Source organism: Leucoraja erinacea, chromosome 36 (genome assembly GCF_028641065.1).
Source record: "Leucoraja erinacea ecotype New England chromosome 36, Leri_hhj_1, whole genome shotgun sequence".
NCBI lineage: Eukaryota > Metazoa > Chordata > Chondrichthyes > Rajiformes > Rajidae > Leucoraja > Leucoraja erinaceus.
In genome coordinates, this window is record NC_073412.1 from 1,303,216 (window position 1) to 1,319,242 (window position 16,027).

Sequence of the window (16,027 nt, forward strand, 5' to 3'; positions counted from 1 at the left end):
CCCCTCTCTCTCTACACCTACTCCCCCCTCCTCCTCCCTCCCCTCCCCATCTACTCCCTCCCCCCCCCCTCCCTTGCCCCCCCCTCCCCCCTCCCCTTCCCCTCCCCCCTCCCCCCCCCTCCCCCCCCCCTCCCCCCCCCTCTCTCTCTCACCCTCTCCCCCCCTCCTCTCCCCCCCTCCCCTCTCTCCCCCAGGACCTACTCCAGCTCCAGTACGAGGGAGTGGCTGTCATGAAGATCTTTGACAAAGCCAAGGTCAACGTCAACCTGCTCATCTTCCTGCTCAACAAGAAGTTCTATGGGAAGTAGACATGAGCGGGGAGCGGCCCCGTCACACAGTGACCTCGTGAGGTTCCGTTCTACACAGACCAGGAGTGACATCTCGTGGCCACCTAACGCCAGCGTGGGGACAGTCACCTTACCAGAGTGTGCGGTTATATATATTTCTGATTATATACATTCCTAGACGGCACCTCTTGCATTTATAGTTGCCTTTGTACTGCTTCAGGGCATAAATATTTGAAAGCACAACCTCCCCTTATTTTTATAAGTTACATTTTGCCACTTGGCCATTGTGAGCTGAGTTGCTGCCGTTAGATCCTTGTGTTTCTCTGATCCAGGCAGTCATTGCCGGATGCACTTCACTCATCCACTGAAGACTGAAGCTGAGAATGAACATCCCTGGGCTTGTTCTCCAGGCACAGTGCGGGACAAACTCTACAAGGATGGTGTTGCTGGCTAAGTTATTGGTCCTGCTGGCTACTGTTGCTCTTACAATCGACTTGTACTTGCAGGAAAATCGGTGCATTTTAGAGAAAATAAATTTTATCTCAATCTCTGTGTTGGGTCGGTGGTTTGCTAACTGGTTGAATCTCTCTCTGATCACAGCTGCCTCCTGCTAGTCATCCTCAGTTTCACTTCCTCAGACTCGACCCGAAACGTCACCCATTCCTTCTCTCCAGAGAAGCTGGAGAGAATCCCGTTGAGTTACTCCAGCATTTTGTGTCTACCTTTGATTTAAACCAGCATCTGCGGTTCTGTCCCACAGTGGAAAGATAATATGTGATTACAGGGTGCAGACACATGAAAAGGGAATGTGCAGGAAGGAACTGCAGATGCTGGCTTACACCGAAGATAGACACAAAATGCTGGAGTAACTCAGCGGGACAGGCGGCATCTCTGGAGAGAAGGAATGGGTGACGTTTCGGGTCGAGACCCTTCTTCAGACTGAGAGTGATGGGGGAGGGAGACACAGAGATAAGGAAGGGTAAAATGAGACATCAAAAGAGATGAAGCTGGAGGCAAATGTAGAATAGATTGTTAGCTAGGAGCTGGTGACAAGAAAGCAAAGAATGTAGTCGGAGACAGTCAGCCTGGTGGGAGAACTGGGAAGGGGGAGGGGATGGAGAGAGTGGGAAAGTAAGGGTTACTTGAAGTTAGAGAAGTCAATATTCATACCGCTGGGGTGTAAGCTGCACAAGCGAAATATGAGGTGCTGTTCCTCCAGTTTGCGCTGGGCCTCACTCTGACCATGGAGGAGGCCCAGGACAGAAAGGTCAGTGTGGGAATGGGAGGGGGAGTTAAAGTGTTTGGCAACTGGGAGATCAGGTAGGTTCATGTGGACTGTTTTAGTTTAGTTTAGAGATACAGTGCGGAAACAGGCCCTTGAGTCCACACCGACCAGCGATCCCCGCACACTAACACTATCCTACACACACTAGGGACAATTTACACTTACACCAAGCCAATTAACCTACAAACCTGTACGTCTTTGGAGTGTGGAGGAAACCGAAGATCTCGGAGAAAACTCAAGGGGAGAACGTACAAACTCTGCGCAGACAGCACCCGTAGCCAGGATCGAACCCGGGTCTCTGGTGCTGCAAGCGCTGTAAGGCAGCAATTCTACCGCTGTGCCACCGTGCTGCCCCCTGAATGTGAGATGTAACGTTTAGTGCAAGGTAAAGTCCGATCAAGGATAGTCCGAGGGTCAGCATTGAGGCACTAGGTCCATATTGCCTTGCACTGGGGACAGGTAGAACCTGCTTTCCCCTGTGAGTGAGAGGGTGAGCGGGAGATGTCCCGTATCTAGGCTACCGGACAAGAGGAACTGAAACACGACACGTCGTCACTGCCTGTGGGTGGAGTTCAGCCTGCAGTTGTACCTGGACCTGCAATCATCATCTCAGCTTTCCATATCTTGGAATCATATCAAGGCCAAAATCTGTAACTATGCACAGCTAACAATGGCCTATTTCCTTTATCATTACTTTTGCAATCGTGGGCCTGGGAAACAGAAGTCGTAGATGCCGCCTGTCCCGCTGAGTTACTCCAGCATTTTGTGTCTTTCTTCCGTTTAAACCAGCATCTGCAGTTCCTTCCTACACACTTGTTCCGTTTATTTCCTCCGCCCACTATGGTGACCACTGACTAGAAATCCCTTCTGTTAGAAAGAACTGTGCTGCACAGAATGGGGGCCCTTCGGTCCAACTCATCGATGCTAACTCATGGACGCCTATCTACATACATCCAATGTTCCCGTATTATTCTTCCAGAGAGAGTAAGATTTAGCTCTTAGGGCTAATAGAATCAAGGGATATGCGGAGAAAGCAGGAACGGGGTATTGATTTTGGATGATCAGCCATGATAATATTGAATGGCCTACTCCTGCACCTATTTTCTATGTTTCTATCCAAATACTTGTCCACTTGCCTTATAAACATTGTAATTGTATCTGCCAACATTGCCTCCTGGTGGCAACTCTTTCTCATTACCCTCTGCATGGAAAAACCTGTCCTTCAGGTCTGTAACTCTCAGCTTAAACCTCCCCCTAGACTCGCCCACACTGCGGCAATGATTATCTTCCTATAGCTTTCCCTCTCGAGCTTTGCTCCTCAGCTACCCAACGTTCCAGAATAAACCCAGCATCCAGAAACGTCACCTTGTCTATTCCGTCCACAGATGCTGCCTGGCCCCGCTGAGTTCCTCCAGCACTGTGTGCTTTGCTCAGGATTTCAGCGCCTGCGGTTCCCTTGTGTAACTAATCTCTCCTTATTTCAGTTCTCCTTTCCACGCCACATCCTGGTGAACATGTTTGCCTCCACGCCCTGCCCACTGTACACTGTCCAGATGTATACACAACACTCCAAATGCAGGCTGACCAATGCTTGTGTGTGCAGCATCCCCGCTCGATATGTCAGCCTCTAGAGGCAAGGGTCTCTAATAAAATAGAAACATAGAAAATAGGTGCAGGAGTAGGCCATTCAGCCCTTCGAGCCAGCACCGCCATTCAATGTGATCATGGCTGATCATCCCCAATCAGTACCCCGCTCCTGCCTTCTCCCCATATCCCCTGACTCCGCTATCTTTAAGAGCCCTATCTAGCTCTCTCTTGAAAGCATCCAGAGAACCAGCCTCCACCAGCAGAGAATTCCACAGATTCACCACTCTCTGTGAGAATAAAGAGTTTCCTCGTCTCCGTTCTAAATGGCTTACTCCTTAATCTTAAACTGTGGCCCCTGGTTCTGGACTCCCCCAACATGGGGAACATGTTTCCTGCCTCTAGCGTGTCCAAACTTAAGAATCTCATATGTTTCAATGAGATGCCCTCTCATCCTTCTAAACTCCAGAGTGTACAAGCCCATGTGACAAAGTTCACATTTGCCCAGTGTAAATGCCATTTGCCACCTCTCCATCCAACATTCCAGTTGATCTTTGTGTCTTTTCATAACTTTCTCCGCCAATGCTCCACTCATTCATGGTCATCTTGCACTCGTGTTCTTCGGGCCACCGACATGCTCACTGATCAGTTGTATACAAGACAAACAACATAGGTCTCAGCACTGGTCCTTGTGGTTGGCCACTGGTTACAGGTAAATCCCCAAACATCAGCAGCCTCTGCCCCCCTATTACTGAGCCATCCTGTTGCCAACACGTCTACGATCCAGAGACAGGCTTGAAGAAGGGTCCTGACCAGAAACGTCACCTGTCCATTTCTCTTCATAGATGCTGCGCGACCAGCAGGTTGTTTTACGCCTGACATCCATGATGTCTTGACCTTCTAGACCAGTGGGTCTTATCAAAATCCTTCCATTCCACATACACCACATCTGCCTTCATCAATATTCTTAGTTACGCTCTTTGTGAGGCAGTGCGTGATTTATTCCAGAGTAGGTGGCTGTACATGGCTGTCCACAGGTGGCCTTGGCAAGCGACTCTTCCTTTTTCCTTTGGCACAGGGGTTTCTGTTGACTGAAGGCCAGTGTTTCTCCTGGACCTGTAGCAAGCAGTCAGACAAATAGGTAGAACGTTAGCCTCTCCTGCATGTGAAATGAATGCAAGAATGAGGAAGTTGTACTATGAATAACGAGACTGCATTGTCGAGGCCACACCCAGAGGGTTTTGTTCATTTTGCTCTCCCATCTACAAGCCTGGATTAATTATATTTACAGTATAGATTCATGAGGGAACACAGAGTGCTGGAGAAACTCAGCAGGCCTGCAGCATCTCTGGAGAATATGGATAGGTGACATTTAGTTAGTTTATTGTCACGTGTACCGAGGTACAGTGAAAAGCTTTTGTTGCGTGCTAACCAGTCAGCAGAAAGTCAATACATGACTTTGCGGTGTTGGCTCAAAGGGCCGAATGGCCTGCTCCTGCACCTGTTGTCTATTGATTACAATTGTGCCATTTACAGTGTACAGATACATGATAAGGGAATAACATTTAGTGCAAGGTAAAGCCAGCAAAGTCCGATCAAGGATAGTCCGAGGGTCACCAAAGAGGTAGATAGTAGTTCAGCACTGCTCTCTGGTTGTGGTAGGATGGTTCAATTGGCTGAGAACAACTGAGAAGAAAATGTCCCTGAATCTGGAGATGTTTTGGGTCGGGTCCCTTCTAATTCATGAGACTGATTTTTGAGATTGGGAACGATGGCTAAAACAAGGGGTAGTTATTAGAATTAGAGGTCATTTCATTAAAACATTCATGCGGACACTTGACGTACCAGGCCATCAAGCATCTAATTACACTCATCCATTGCACTCATCAATTACACTCAAACCATTGCCGGCCCGCGGATAACTTCTACCGCGGGCCCGGCATGGACTTACCATCACCCCTGGAGGGGAGCTTCGACCGCCGGCCCTGCAGTCTGCGGTGCTTCTGGCTGCGGCGGGGTCTTTAAATCTCAACCGCCGGCCTGCGGCCTACACAATCTTGAAGCCGCGGTCTCCGGTGAGGAAAGACCGATCCTGGACTGGACTCTGGTCTTGACCACGGGGGGGGGGGGGGGATGGAGGAGGACGGCCAAAAATTTTTGTGCCTTCCACCACAGTGATGAATGCTGTGGTGGATGTTTATGTTACATGTTGTGTCCTGTTTATGCAATTTATTATTTTGTTAACCCATCTTTATGCTTTGTATGGAACTGATTTTTAAATTATGTAAAGCACTTTGGGGTCAATGAAAATTGACTATAAATGTGCTATATAAATAAACTTATTATTATTATTATCCTAGGCAGTGCCGTTTATTTCCCTCACATTCCCACCAGAGCTTGGGCTTTGGCAGCTGAAGCCACCTCAGCAAAGAACAATCACAGGGGCAAAACTCTGAGCATTCGCAAGCTGGAGGAGAATGTCGGGGTGGGTTTAGGGAGGGCAACACAGAAACAACTCACCCGCTTTTCTAAAGAAAAACCTCATTCAGAATTTAAAATATATAAATATCAAAATTGTGCTGAGAATCTTCACACATTCTCTAATAATAATAATAATACATTTTATTTGTGGGCGCCTTTCAAAAGTCTCAAGGACACCTTACAGAATTTAACAAGAGTCAAAAACATATAATCAGAGTAAAATAAATAATAAAGACATCACCAATACACAAATTAAAGACAGAATTCGATCCAAAGACAAAAAAAATCAAAAACACAATGTGAAGAGAGAGCAGCGGCAGCTAAATCGCGCCAACCTATAGATCTATAAACCTCTGTGCCTAGAGTTTGGATAGTCTCACACTCAGTCGTATACACACTTATCCTTCAACAAAACACCCTTGCCCTTAATGTGTAGGAAGGAACTGCAGATGCTAGTTTACAACTGAAGATAGACACAAAACGCTGGAGTAACTCAGCGGGTCTGAAGAAGGGTCTCGACCCGAAATGTTATCCGTTCCTTTTCTCCAGTGATGCTGCCTGACCAGCTGATTTACTCCAGCATTTTGTGTCTACCTTTGCTACTCATGGTGATATTTAGTTTAGATAGAGCATGTTCTCTCTCCTCCCCTCGGGCAAGTGGTATAGGTGTGAAAATGCACACCTCCAGATCCAGATCCAGGGACTGAACCATCCACTGATCAGCTTGAGAGCAGTACTGAGCCATTATCTACCTCAGTGGAGACCCACGGACTATCCTTGATCAGACTTTACTGGTCTTTACCTTGGACTAAACGTTATTCATGTTATTCCCCTTTTTCATCTATGTTTATGTTTCCATCTATGTTGGGGAAGTCCAGAACTAGGGGTCACACAGTTTAAGGATAAGGGGGATGTCTTTTAGGACCGAGATGAGAAAAACATTTTTTACACAGAGAGTGGTGAATCTGTGGAGATCTCTGCCACAGAAGGTAGTTGAGGCCACAGTTCATTGGCTATATTTAAGAGGGAGTTAGATGTGGCCCTTGTGGCTAAAGGAATCAGGGGGTATGGAGAGAAGGCAGGGATGGGATATTGAGTTGGATGATCAGCCATGATCATATTGAATGACGGTGCAGGCTCGAAGGACCGAATGGCCTACTCCTGCACCTATTTTCGATGTTTCTATGTTTACACTGTAGATGGCTCGATTGTAATCATGTATTGTCTTTCCGCTGACTGGTTAGCACACAACAAAAGCTTTTCGCTGTACCTCGGTACACGTGACAATAAACTAAACTCAAACTCAAAATATATTTCTGAATGTCAATCAACCAATCTGTTGTATTCGTCACATTGCACATAAAGTGCAAGTGAAATGAATTTGAATGTACATCTGAAGATGGGTCTCGACATGAAACATCACCTATTCCTTCTCTCCAGAGATGCCGCCTGTCCTGCTGAGTTTACTCCATCAGTCTGAAGGTGGGTCTCAACCCGAAACGTCGCTTATTCCTTCGCTCCATAGATACTGCCTCACCTGCTGAGTTTCACCAGCATTTTTGTCCACCTTCGAATTTTCCAGCATCTGCAGTTCTTTGTTATATTTTACTCCAGCTTTTTGTGTCTATCTTGGCCTTAAAACAGCATCTGCAGCTCCTTCCTGCACATGTATTTTTGAAGTTTGAACGAATTAAACTTGTTGTTTTGAACCACCCTTTTTATTAGAGGAGGGGAGAGTGACAGTCCAATGGTTTTCGTCTATTGCTTGTGTGATTGAGTCAGTGAGCTGGTCTCTTGACTCCTCTAGTGGTGCGGTTGAGAAGGAGCATTCATTTCACTACCTCTCATTTTGTTTTTTTCCTTTCTGTGTGTGTGTGTGTCTTCAGTGTTTGAACGATGCCAGGAAACCCAGGGCTGGTATTTGGAGCGGCAAGGATCAGGGGAGACGGAGAGTTTTGCTGAGGGGATCTGTACTTCAATCAGACAAGGAGTTGGAACATATTTGGATGCCACTGACTGTGGAGAGAAGACAAGGAGAACTTTCATTGACACACAGTGGAGAAGAGTGGCCAGCCAGCTGAATGTTGCTGCAGGATGGTCGTGCTGTTGTCTATGTGACCAGACCAGCTTTTGGGACTGAATTTTGGCCACAGGCTCAGGGTCAGATCTTGGGATTTGAGGAAGATTTCTGGAGAGAATTTTAGGGGGACATTGAGACATCTAGTTAGGGTGGGTTTGGTCAGAAATTGGTGGGTTTTGTTAGATCAAGGGGCAGGTTTTGGAGTAAGTTTTAATTTTTTTTAAGGTGAATTTTAGAGATTTTGTGGGGGTGGGGGTTTGGTAATTATAGCTTGTCTGGTTGTTTGGGGCAAATTGTGGAGTTGTAGTTAATGTGGGGTTTGTTGTTTTGGGGGAGATTGTGGATATTTAGTTAAAGTGGGGTTTGTTTTGGGGGCAGATTGTGGAGTTTTAGTTAAAGTGGGGGTTGATTTGGGGCTGATTGTGGATATTTAGTTAAAGTGTGGTTGATTTTGGGCCAGATTGTTGATTTTTAGTTAAAGTGGGGTTTGTTATTGGGGAGATTGTGGAGTTTTAGTTAAATGTGGGGTTGTTTTTGGGGCAGATTGTAGAGTTTTAGTTACAGTGGGGTTTGATTTGGGGCTGATTGTGGATATTTAGTTAGTGGGGTTGTTATTTTTGGAGCTGATTGTGGAGTTTTAGTTAATGTGGGGTTGTTTTGGGGGCAGATTGTAGAGTTTTAGTTAATGTGGGATTGTTTTGGGGGGAGATTGTGGAGTTTTAGTTAAAGTAGGGTTTGATTTGGGGCAAATTGTGGAGTTTTAGTTAATGTGGGGTTTGATTTGGGACAGATTGTGGATATTTAGTTAGTGGGGTTGTTATTTTTGGAGGTGATTGTGGAGTTTTAGTTAATGTGGGATTTGTTATTGGGGAGATTGTGGAGTTTTAGTTAATGTGGGCTGGTTTTGGGGGCAGATTGTGGAGTTTTAGATAAAGTAGGTGTTGTTATTTTTGGGGAGAGGGATTTTTATTGTTGGATCAGTGGGATTGAGGGAGGACTCTCACCTCCTGCTGCTGCTGCCAGTGTGGAGATGGCGGGGAGTAGCTGCAGCCCCGGGCCCGGCGCTGGCTGCTCCTCAGGCGGCTCGGCCTCGGCCTCCAGCCCCGGGCCCGGCCCTGGGCCTTCCAGCGGCGGCTCGACCGCCTCCAACCCCCGCAAGTTCAGCGAGAAGATCGCGCTGCACACCCAGAAACAGGCCGAGGAGACGGCCGCCTTCGAGGAGGTGATGAAGGATCTCAGCGTGTCGCGGGTGAGTGGCGGCGGGAGGCCGGGCGCGGCAATCACGCGAGCCCCAGGCTTTGCGGCCTAGTCAGGCCGGGCCAGACTAAATCAACAAGTCGACTCTCAGTAAAGTAACTTGTTGCATTATATATTCCTAATAGTGATTTCTGTTTTAATTACAAGCATTACAGCAGATTAAATATTGGCACTATTTGCAAATAATTTGGTTGCACCTTAAACGTTTTAACTTTAATATCTTCTTAAATATCGTCATATTTAATGTCTGATTAATTATATGTCACATTAAATATAATATTTAGTATGACATGTTAAATGTGACAATATTTAAGAAGGTATTAAAGTTAAAACATTTAAGGTGCAGCCAAATTATTTGCCAAATATATTGTAAATAGTGACAATATTTAATATGCTGTAATGCTTGTAATTATTTTAAATGTATTTAACTACAGAGACATGGAAATATATTGCATTGGTTGTAACTGAAGGACTTACAATGGAATAATATTTCCATAATATTGCCCCTGATGTGTAAGAGTAAGAGTGGCCGGGCCAGACTAAACCAACAAGTCAACTCTCAGTAAAGTAACACTAATATAACTCGTCATTAAATAACTAGCTGCATTATATATTCCTAATAGTGATTTCTGTTTTAATTACAAGCATTACAGCATATTAAATATTGTCACTACTTGCAGTATATTTGGCAAATAATTTGGTTGCACCTGAAACGTTTTAACTTTAATATCTTCTTAAATATCGTCATATTTAAAGGCTTATTAATTATATGATAATATTTAGTATGACATGTTAAATGTGACAATATTTAAGAAGGTATTAAAGTTAAAACATTTAAGGTTCAGCCAAATTATTTTCCAAATATGGTGCAAATAGTGACAATATTTAATATGCTGTAATGCTTGTAATTATTTTAAATGTATTTAACTACAGAGACATGGAAATATATTGCATTGGTTGTAACTGAAGGACTTACAATGGAACAATATTTCCGTAATATTGCCCCTGATGTGTGGGAGTGGATGAAAAATTGGGGTAACGTGGAAATAGGCGACTGATTGTCGATGTGGTTCAATGGGTCGAAGGGCCTGTTTCCTGTGTATCTTTCAAGCAACTCAATCAAAAACCCCAATTGAAGAAATTCCTCCTCTTCTCTGTCTTGGTTCTTGGTTTCCTGGTCCTCCAAAAATATTCCAAATGGAATTTAAACTGGGGGTGGCGGAGGGTGGATTTAGCAGTGGCACCTCAGAGTGGTCCGAGAACACTGATGCAATTATTAAGAAAGCACATCAATCTTGATGTGTTCCACTCCCATTCCAGAATGTCCAGCCTGACCTGGTCAGGAAGAGCAGAGGGTTGTTGTGGAGCAGAGGGATCAGAGCACAAGTACATACTGTCGTTCCTTGAAAGTGGTGCTGCAGATAGATAGGGTGGCATTTGGCACACTGGCTTTCACCTGCCAGGGAACTGAGTATAGGGGTTGGCATGTCATGTTAGGTTAAGTTTAAGTTTAGATTTATTATTTATTGTCAAGCATACTGATGTACTGCGAAAAGCTTTGTTTTGCATGCTATCCAATCAAGTCAGATAATACAAAACCAGACGTTGGTGAGGCCGCACTTGGAGTACTGTGTTCAGTTTTGGTCACCTGCTGTGGTAAATATGACATTAAGTTAGAAAGAGTTTATGAGGATGTTGCTGGGATTTGAGGGCCTGAGCTATAGGGAGAGGTTGGGCAGACAGACTTTATTTCTTGGAGTGCAGGAAGCAGAGGAGTTACTTCGAGGTGTATACAACCACGAGGTGCATAGATGAGGTGAATGTACAGAGTATTTTTCCCAGGGTAGAAGAATCTAGAAAACATAGGTTTAAAGTGAGAGGGAAAAGATTTAATAGACTTTTTCACGCACAGAAGGTTGTGAGTATCTGGAATGAGCTGCCAGAGGAGGTAGGTGAGATGGGTACAGTACAGCATTTAAAAGACATTTGAACAGGTAGATGGATAGGACAGGTTTAGAGGGATATGGGCCAAAGGCAGGCAGGTGGGACAAGCTTAGAACGTTGATCGGCACGGACAAGTTGGGCCGAAGGGCTTGTTTCTTTGACTATGCCATGTGCTTAAACTGTTGGGTCCAGTTGCTTCTCTATGGAATTCGGACTTAAATGTAGAGACAGCAGTTCAGGAATTTAACGATGATACCAAAACTGGCAGAGAGGCTCATGGTGAGTGGGAAACGTGTCACTGAGCGAGTTATCGATCGACCAGTTATGTGGAAACAACATTGGCAAATGGAACGCAACCTGGAGATGATTAACGTGGATATTGATTGGGATGAGCTGTGGGGAGAGACTGGCAAGAGGCAGGAGTGACTACAAAACGAAGTGCTGGAGTAACTCAGCGGGTCAGACAGCATCTGTGGAGAACATGGACAGGTGACGTTTCACACAGTGCTGGAGTAACTCAGTGGGTCAGGCAGCATCTGTGGAGAACATGGATAGGTGACGTTTCACAGAGTGCTGGAGTAACTCAGCGGGTCAGGCAGCATCTGTGGGTAACATGGATAGGTGACGTTTCACAGAGTGCTGGAGTAACTCAGCGGGTCAGGCAGCATCTGTGGAGAACATGGATAGGTGACGTTTCACGGAGTGCTGGAGTAACTCAGCGGGTCAGGCAGCATCTGTGGAGAACATGGATAGGTGATGTTTTGGGTTGGGACTGGATAGATTGGGTTTGTTTCCTGTGTACAATGAAAGCTGAAAGGGAACCCCAACTGATGTGTACAAAATGATGAAGGGCATTCTGGATGGAGATCACTTGCTGTATAAAAACAAAATTGTTTCCTCATTGTGCCCTCCCAAGATGTACATCCATGTATCCACGTCCCCTTCTCTCCCCCCTACATCACCTTCCACCTTCATCCCTTCCTCTGGCTTCACGTTTCATCCCACTTTCATTCCTATCTCCTTATCTCACGATATTTTTGTCTCTCTATCTCTGGCCTTTGTCCAACCATTTGCCAATCAAAATCCCCTCTCACCTGTACCCACCTATTGCTCGTCATGCTTTGTCCTGCCCCTCTTCTCTTCCGGCTTTTCCCCCCCCTACTGCAACCAATCTGACAAAGGGTCCCAACCCAAAGCATCACCTGTCCATGTTCTCCACAGATGTTGTCTGATCTACTCCAGCATTTTGTTGCTTTTTTTCCCCACTGCCACGTTTGGTTTTGACAATTGCCTTGTCTCTCTGCTCCCTTGTCTATTATCTTGGAACAATGAGGGTCGTTTCGCTGCACCTGCTCTGTCTTCTTCATAATTATAAATACTTAGATCAGATTTCTTTGTAACCTGCGCTGCTCAGAGGAGAACAAGTCCCTACAACCGCAGGAGATGCAACACCGGTCGCTATACCTCCTCCCTCGACTCTGTCCAGGGACCCCCCCCCCCCCGACAGTCCTTTCAGGTTAGGCAGAGGTTCACTTGCACCTCCTCCAACCTCATCTACTGTATCCATTATTCAAGATGTGGACTCCTATACATCGGCGAGACCAAGCACAGACTGGCCGATCGTTTCGCCGAACATTTTCGCTCAGCCTGCCTGAACCAACCTGATCTCCCGGTTGCTGGAAACTTTAATTCTCCTTCCCATTCCTACACAGACCTTCCTGTCCAAGGTCTCCTCCATTGTCAGAGTGAGGCTAAACATAATTGGAGGAACAGCACCTCATATTTTGCTTGCAGAGAGTAGTGCGTTCGGCCGAACGCACTATGGGAACTTCACTCGCCCCCCTGCAGGAACTATACATCAGGAGGTGCAACTCCAGAGCCAATAAAATCATGGGAGACCCCTTCCACCCCTGCAACGGACTGTTCCAGCTGCTACGGTCAGGCAAACGCCTCCGTTGCCATACTGTGAGAACGGAGAGGTTAAGAAGGAGTTTCTTCCCAGAGGCCATTCAGACTGTAAACTCCTATCTCACCAGGGACTAACTTTACTGAACGTTTTTCCTTCCAATATTTAATATGTAAAAGAATATGTGTGTGTTTATGAGTGTGTTTATAGTTTGTTTGTTTGTCTTTTTGCACAAAGTCCTCGAGCATTGCCACTTTTCATTTCACTGCACATCTCGTATGTGTATGTGACGAATAGACTTGACTTGACTTAACTTGACTTGGGCAGCTTACAGCCCAGTGGTATGAATATTGATTTCTCTCACTTCAGGTAGCCCTGGCATTCCCCCTCTCTCTAAAGTTAGCAGAGTCAGGGGATATAAGGAGAAGGCAGGAATGGGGTACTGATTGGGGATGATCAGCCATGATCACAGTGAATGGCGGTGCTGGCTCGAAGGGCCAAATGGCCTACTGCACCTATTGTCTATTGTTTTTTGTCTAAAAGCCTTTGCGTTGGCTGAAATGCCCATTCAGAACTGGATAATGTGCTCCACTCAAAGCCAATCATTGTAAAAGTTTACCAGTTCTTCCTTGTCTTTTATGTTTCCCTTTATAAAGCCCAGGATTCTGTTTCTGAATTACTAGGTATTGGTTTATTATTGATACAGTGCAAAGCTTTGTTCAACGTGTTATTCAGTCAAGTCATACTATACATGGGTACCATCAAACCAAACACATACCACAGGTGGTGCAACGGTAGAAATGCCAGAGTGCAGAATATAGAGTTACACTTATTATAATGAGCAAAAAATGCAGATAAATACAAGTAGAAAGTCCACAATCAGGAACGTAACGGAGGGGAAGAAGCTGTTCCTGAATCTGGTGGTGCGTGCTTTCGATAGACAATAGGTGCAGGAGTAGAGGCCATTCGGCCCTTCGAGCCAGCACCGCCATTCAATGTGATCATGGTTGATCATCCCCAATCAGTACCCCATTCCTGCCTTCTCCCCATATCCCCTGACTCCGCTAACTTTAAGAGCCCTATCTAGCTCTCTCTTGAAAGCATCCAGAGAATCAGAATCCACCGCCCTCTGAGGAAGAGAATTCCACAGAATTCAAACTTCTGTGTCTTCTGTCTAACAGGAGGGGGGAGAAGAGGGAATGGCCGGGGTGTGAGTGGTCATTGATTGTCGGTGTACAGTTGGCAGTGTGACGTGTAGATGGAATCGATGGTGGGGAGGCTTTTTTTGTGATGAAGTGGGCAACATCCACAACTTTGCTAATTCTGTGGTCTTGGGCAGAGCTGTTGCCAAACCAAGCTAAGATGCATTGGGATAGGATGTTTACCACAGTGTGTCTGTAGAGGTTGGGAAGAGTCGCTGAAGACTTGCCGAACCTCCTTAAGGGCCTGTCCCACTTAGGCGATTTTTTGGGGCGACTGTAGGGAGGGGAAGGGGGAAGGAATTGTCGATGTTTCGGGTCAAGACACTGCAACATCCATGAACATTAATTCCTTTATGTTTGGTTTGATACCTGTAGTATAGTATGACTTGACTGAATAATGTGCAAACAAATGCATCACTGTAGCTCAGTGCATGTGACATAAATACCAAAGATAGACACAAAATGCTGGAGTAACTCAGCGGGTCAGGCAGCATCTCTGGAGTGACGTTTCGGGTTGGCCCAATTTTCACATGTATACTATTTCTCCAGAGATATGGCCTGACCCGCTGAATTACTCCAGCACTTTGTGTCTATTTTTGGTATAAATCAACATTTGCAGTGATATTGATATCAGTTTGTAGTTTGATCCATATTCCAGCATCTGCAATCTCTTGTGTGTGTGTGTATATGTGTGTATGTGTGTATCTATGTTTTCTCCCTGTACTTTGTCATCCTTTCTCATTGCGTCTCATTTCCCTTTTTTTTAAAATATAAACCTTTGTATTTTCTCTAATCTGCCAGCTCCTCCTTGTAAGAGCAGGCAGTGCCTTTTTTAACTCTATTTCCCTCCCCTCACTCATGGGATTGTACCTGGGGGTTATAATATAAACATGTCCACTTGTGAGAGAGTCTAGGACCAGAGGGCACAGCCTCAGAATAAAAGGATGTAGGATGTACCTTTTGGAATGGAGATGAGGTGGTGAATCTGTGGAATTCATTGCTACAGACGGCAGTGGAGGCCAAATTATTAGGTATTTTTAAACCGGAGATTGATAGGATTTGATTAGTAAGAGCATCAAAGGTTGTGTGGAGGAGATTGCAGTCGTGAGGGAGAAACAGATCGGTTATAATTGAATAGTGGTGCGGAGTCAATGGGCCAAATGGCCTAATTCTACTATGTATTCTGGTCTTTTAATGTTCAATCTTAGTTGTCCCTGCCAAGAAATGTGGCCAGTTTACCCAGATCTGTTCTCATCCAACAGGAATTGGCTCTCGTCCTAGTGACTATTTTGACCTTAGATCTAAATCTGTTTCCAGAACTCTTTCCGAACTTTATGAGATATTGATGGCTTGACAGCTGGATGCTATCACTGGGCTGGTTGGGGAGACACGACTGTGGCAAATGGAATTAAGAGATGGTTTATGGGAAGATCAAACAAAACCAAGAAACAGGCAATGAAGTGGTTGGTTACGTGATGACTTGGTTAAGATGAACACTTGCATTTATAGGCCAACACAATGATTAGACCATTGAGAGACACACAGTGCTGGAGAAACTCAGTGAGTCAGGCATCGTCTTTGGAGAACATGGATCAGTGACCTTTTTGGGTTGGGACCTTTCGTCGGGGAACCGACTCGAAACATCATCAATCCTTTTTCGCCAGAGATGCTGCGTGGCCAGCTGAGGTGGGGGGGGAGGGGCACAGTGGTCCATTGTCGAGTGTGCAACTGGCAGGACTACTAGTGCCTGATTGGGTAGTCCATGTATCGGAGGCATCCAGGAAGGTACTGCCTGATTGACCTTACATTATGAATCCATTTTGATCTTCAAGAGGTAGACAAAAATGCTGGAGAAACTCAGCGGGTGAGGCAGCATCTATGGAGAGAAGGGATAGGCGACGTTTCGGGTCGGGACCCATTCTCAGACTGATGTCGGGATCTTCAAGAACTTTTTTTCATGCAACTCAATCTTGAACCAAAAACCCACAGGGAAGAAGGGAA

General features: G+C 45.6%; 2 protein-coding genes across 3 annotated transcripts in view; both read left to right on the top strand.

The window, feature by feature from the left end:
* iqgap1 (IQ motif containing GTPase activating protein 1) overlaps positions 1–833 on the top strand; it is a 55,217-nt gene extending 54,384 nt beyond the window's left edge. The window contains 1 exon segment of the mRNA XM_055662880.1: positions 195–833. Within this exon segment, the coding sequence (XP_055518855.1) occupies positions 195–308 (114 nt within the window). The 3' untranslated portion in view covers positions 309–833.
* A 7,751-nt stretch (positions 834–8,584) lies between these two features.
* crtc3 (CREB regulated transcription coactivator 3) overlaps positions 8,585–16,027 on the top strand; it is a 47,419-nt gene continuing 39,976 nt past the window's right edge. The window contains exon 1 of one of the 2 annotated variants that reach the window (XM_055662881.1): positions 8,585–8,966. In XM_055662881.1, the coding sequence (XP_055518856.1) occupies positions 8,748–8,966 (219 nt within the window). In that variant the 5' untranslated portion in view covers positions 8,585–8,747. The remainder of the gene's footprint in view (positions 8,967–16,027) is intronic. The other variant, XM_055662883.1, reaches the window with a different exon arrangement.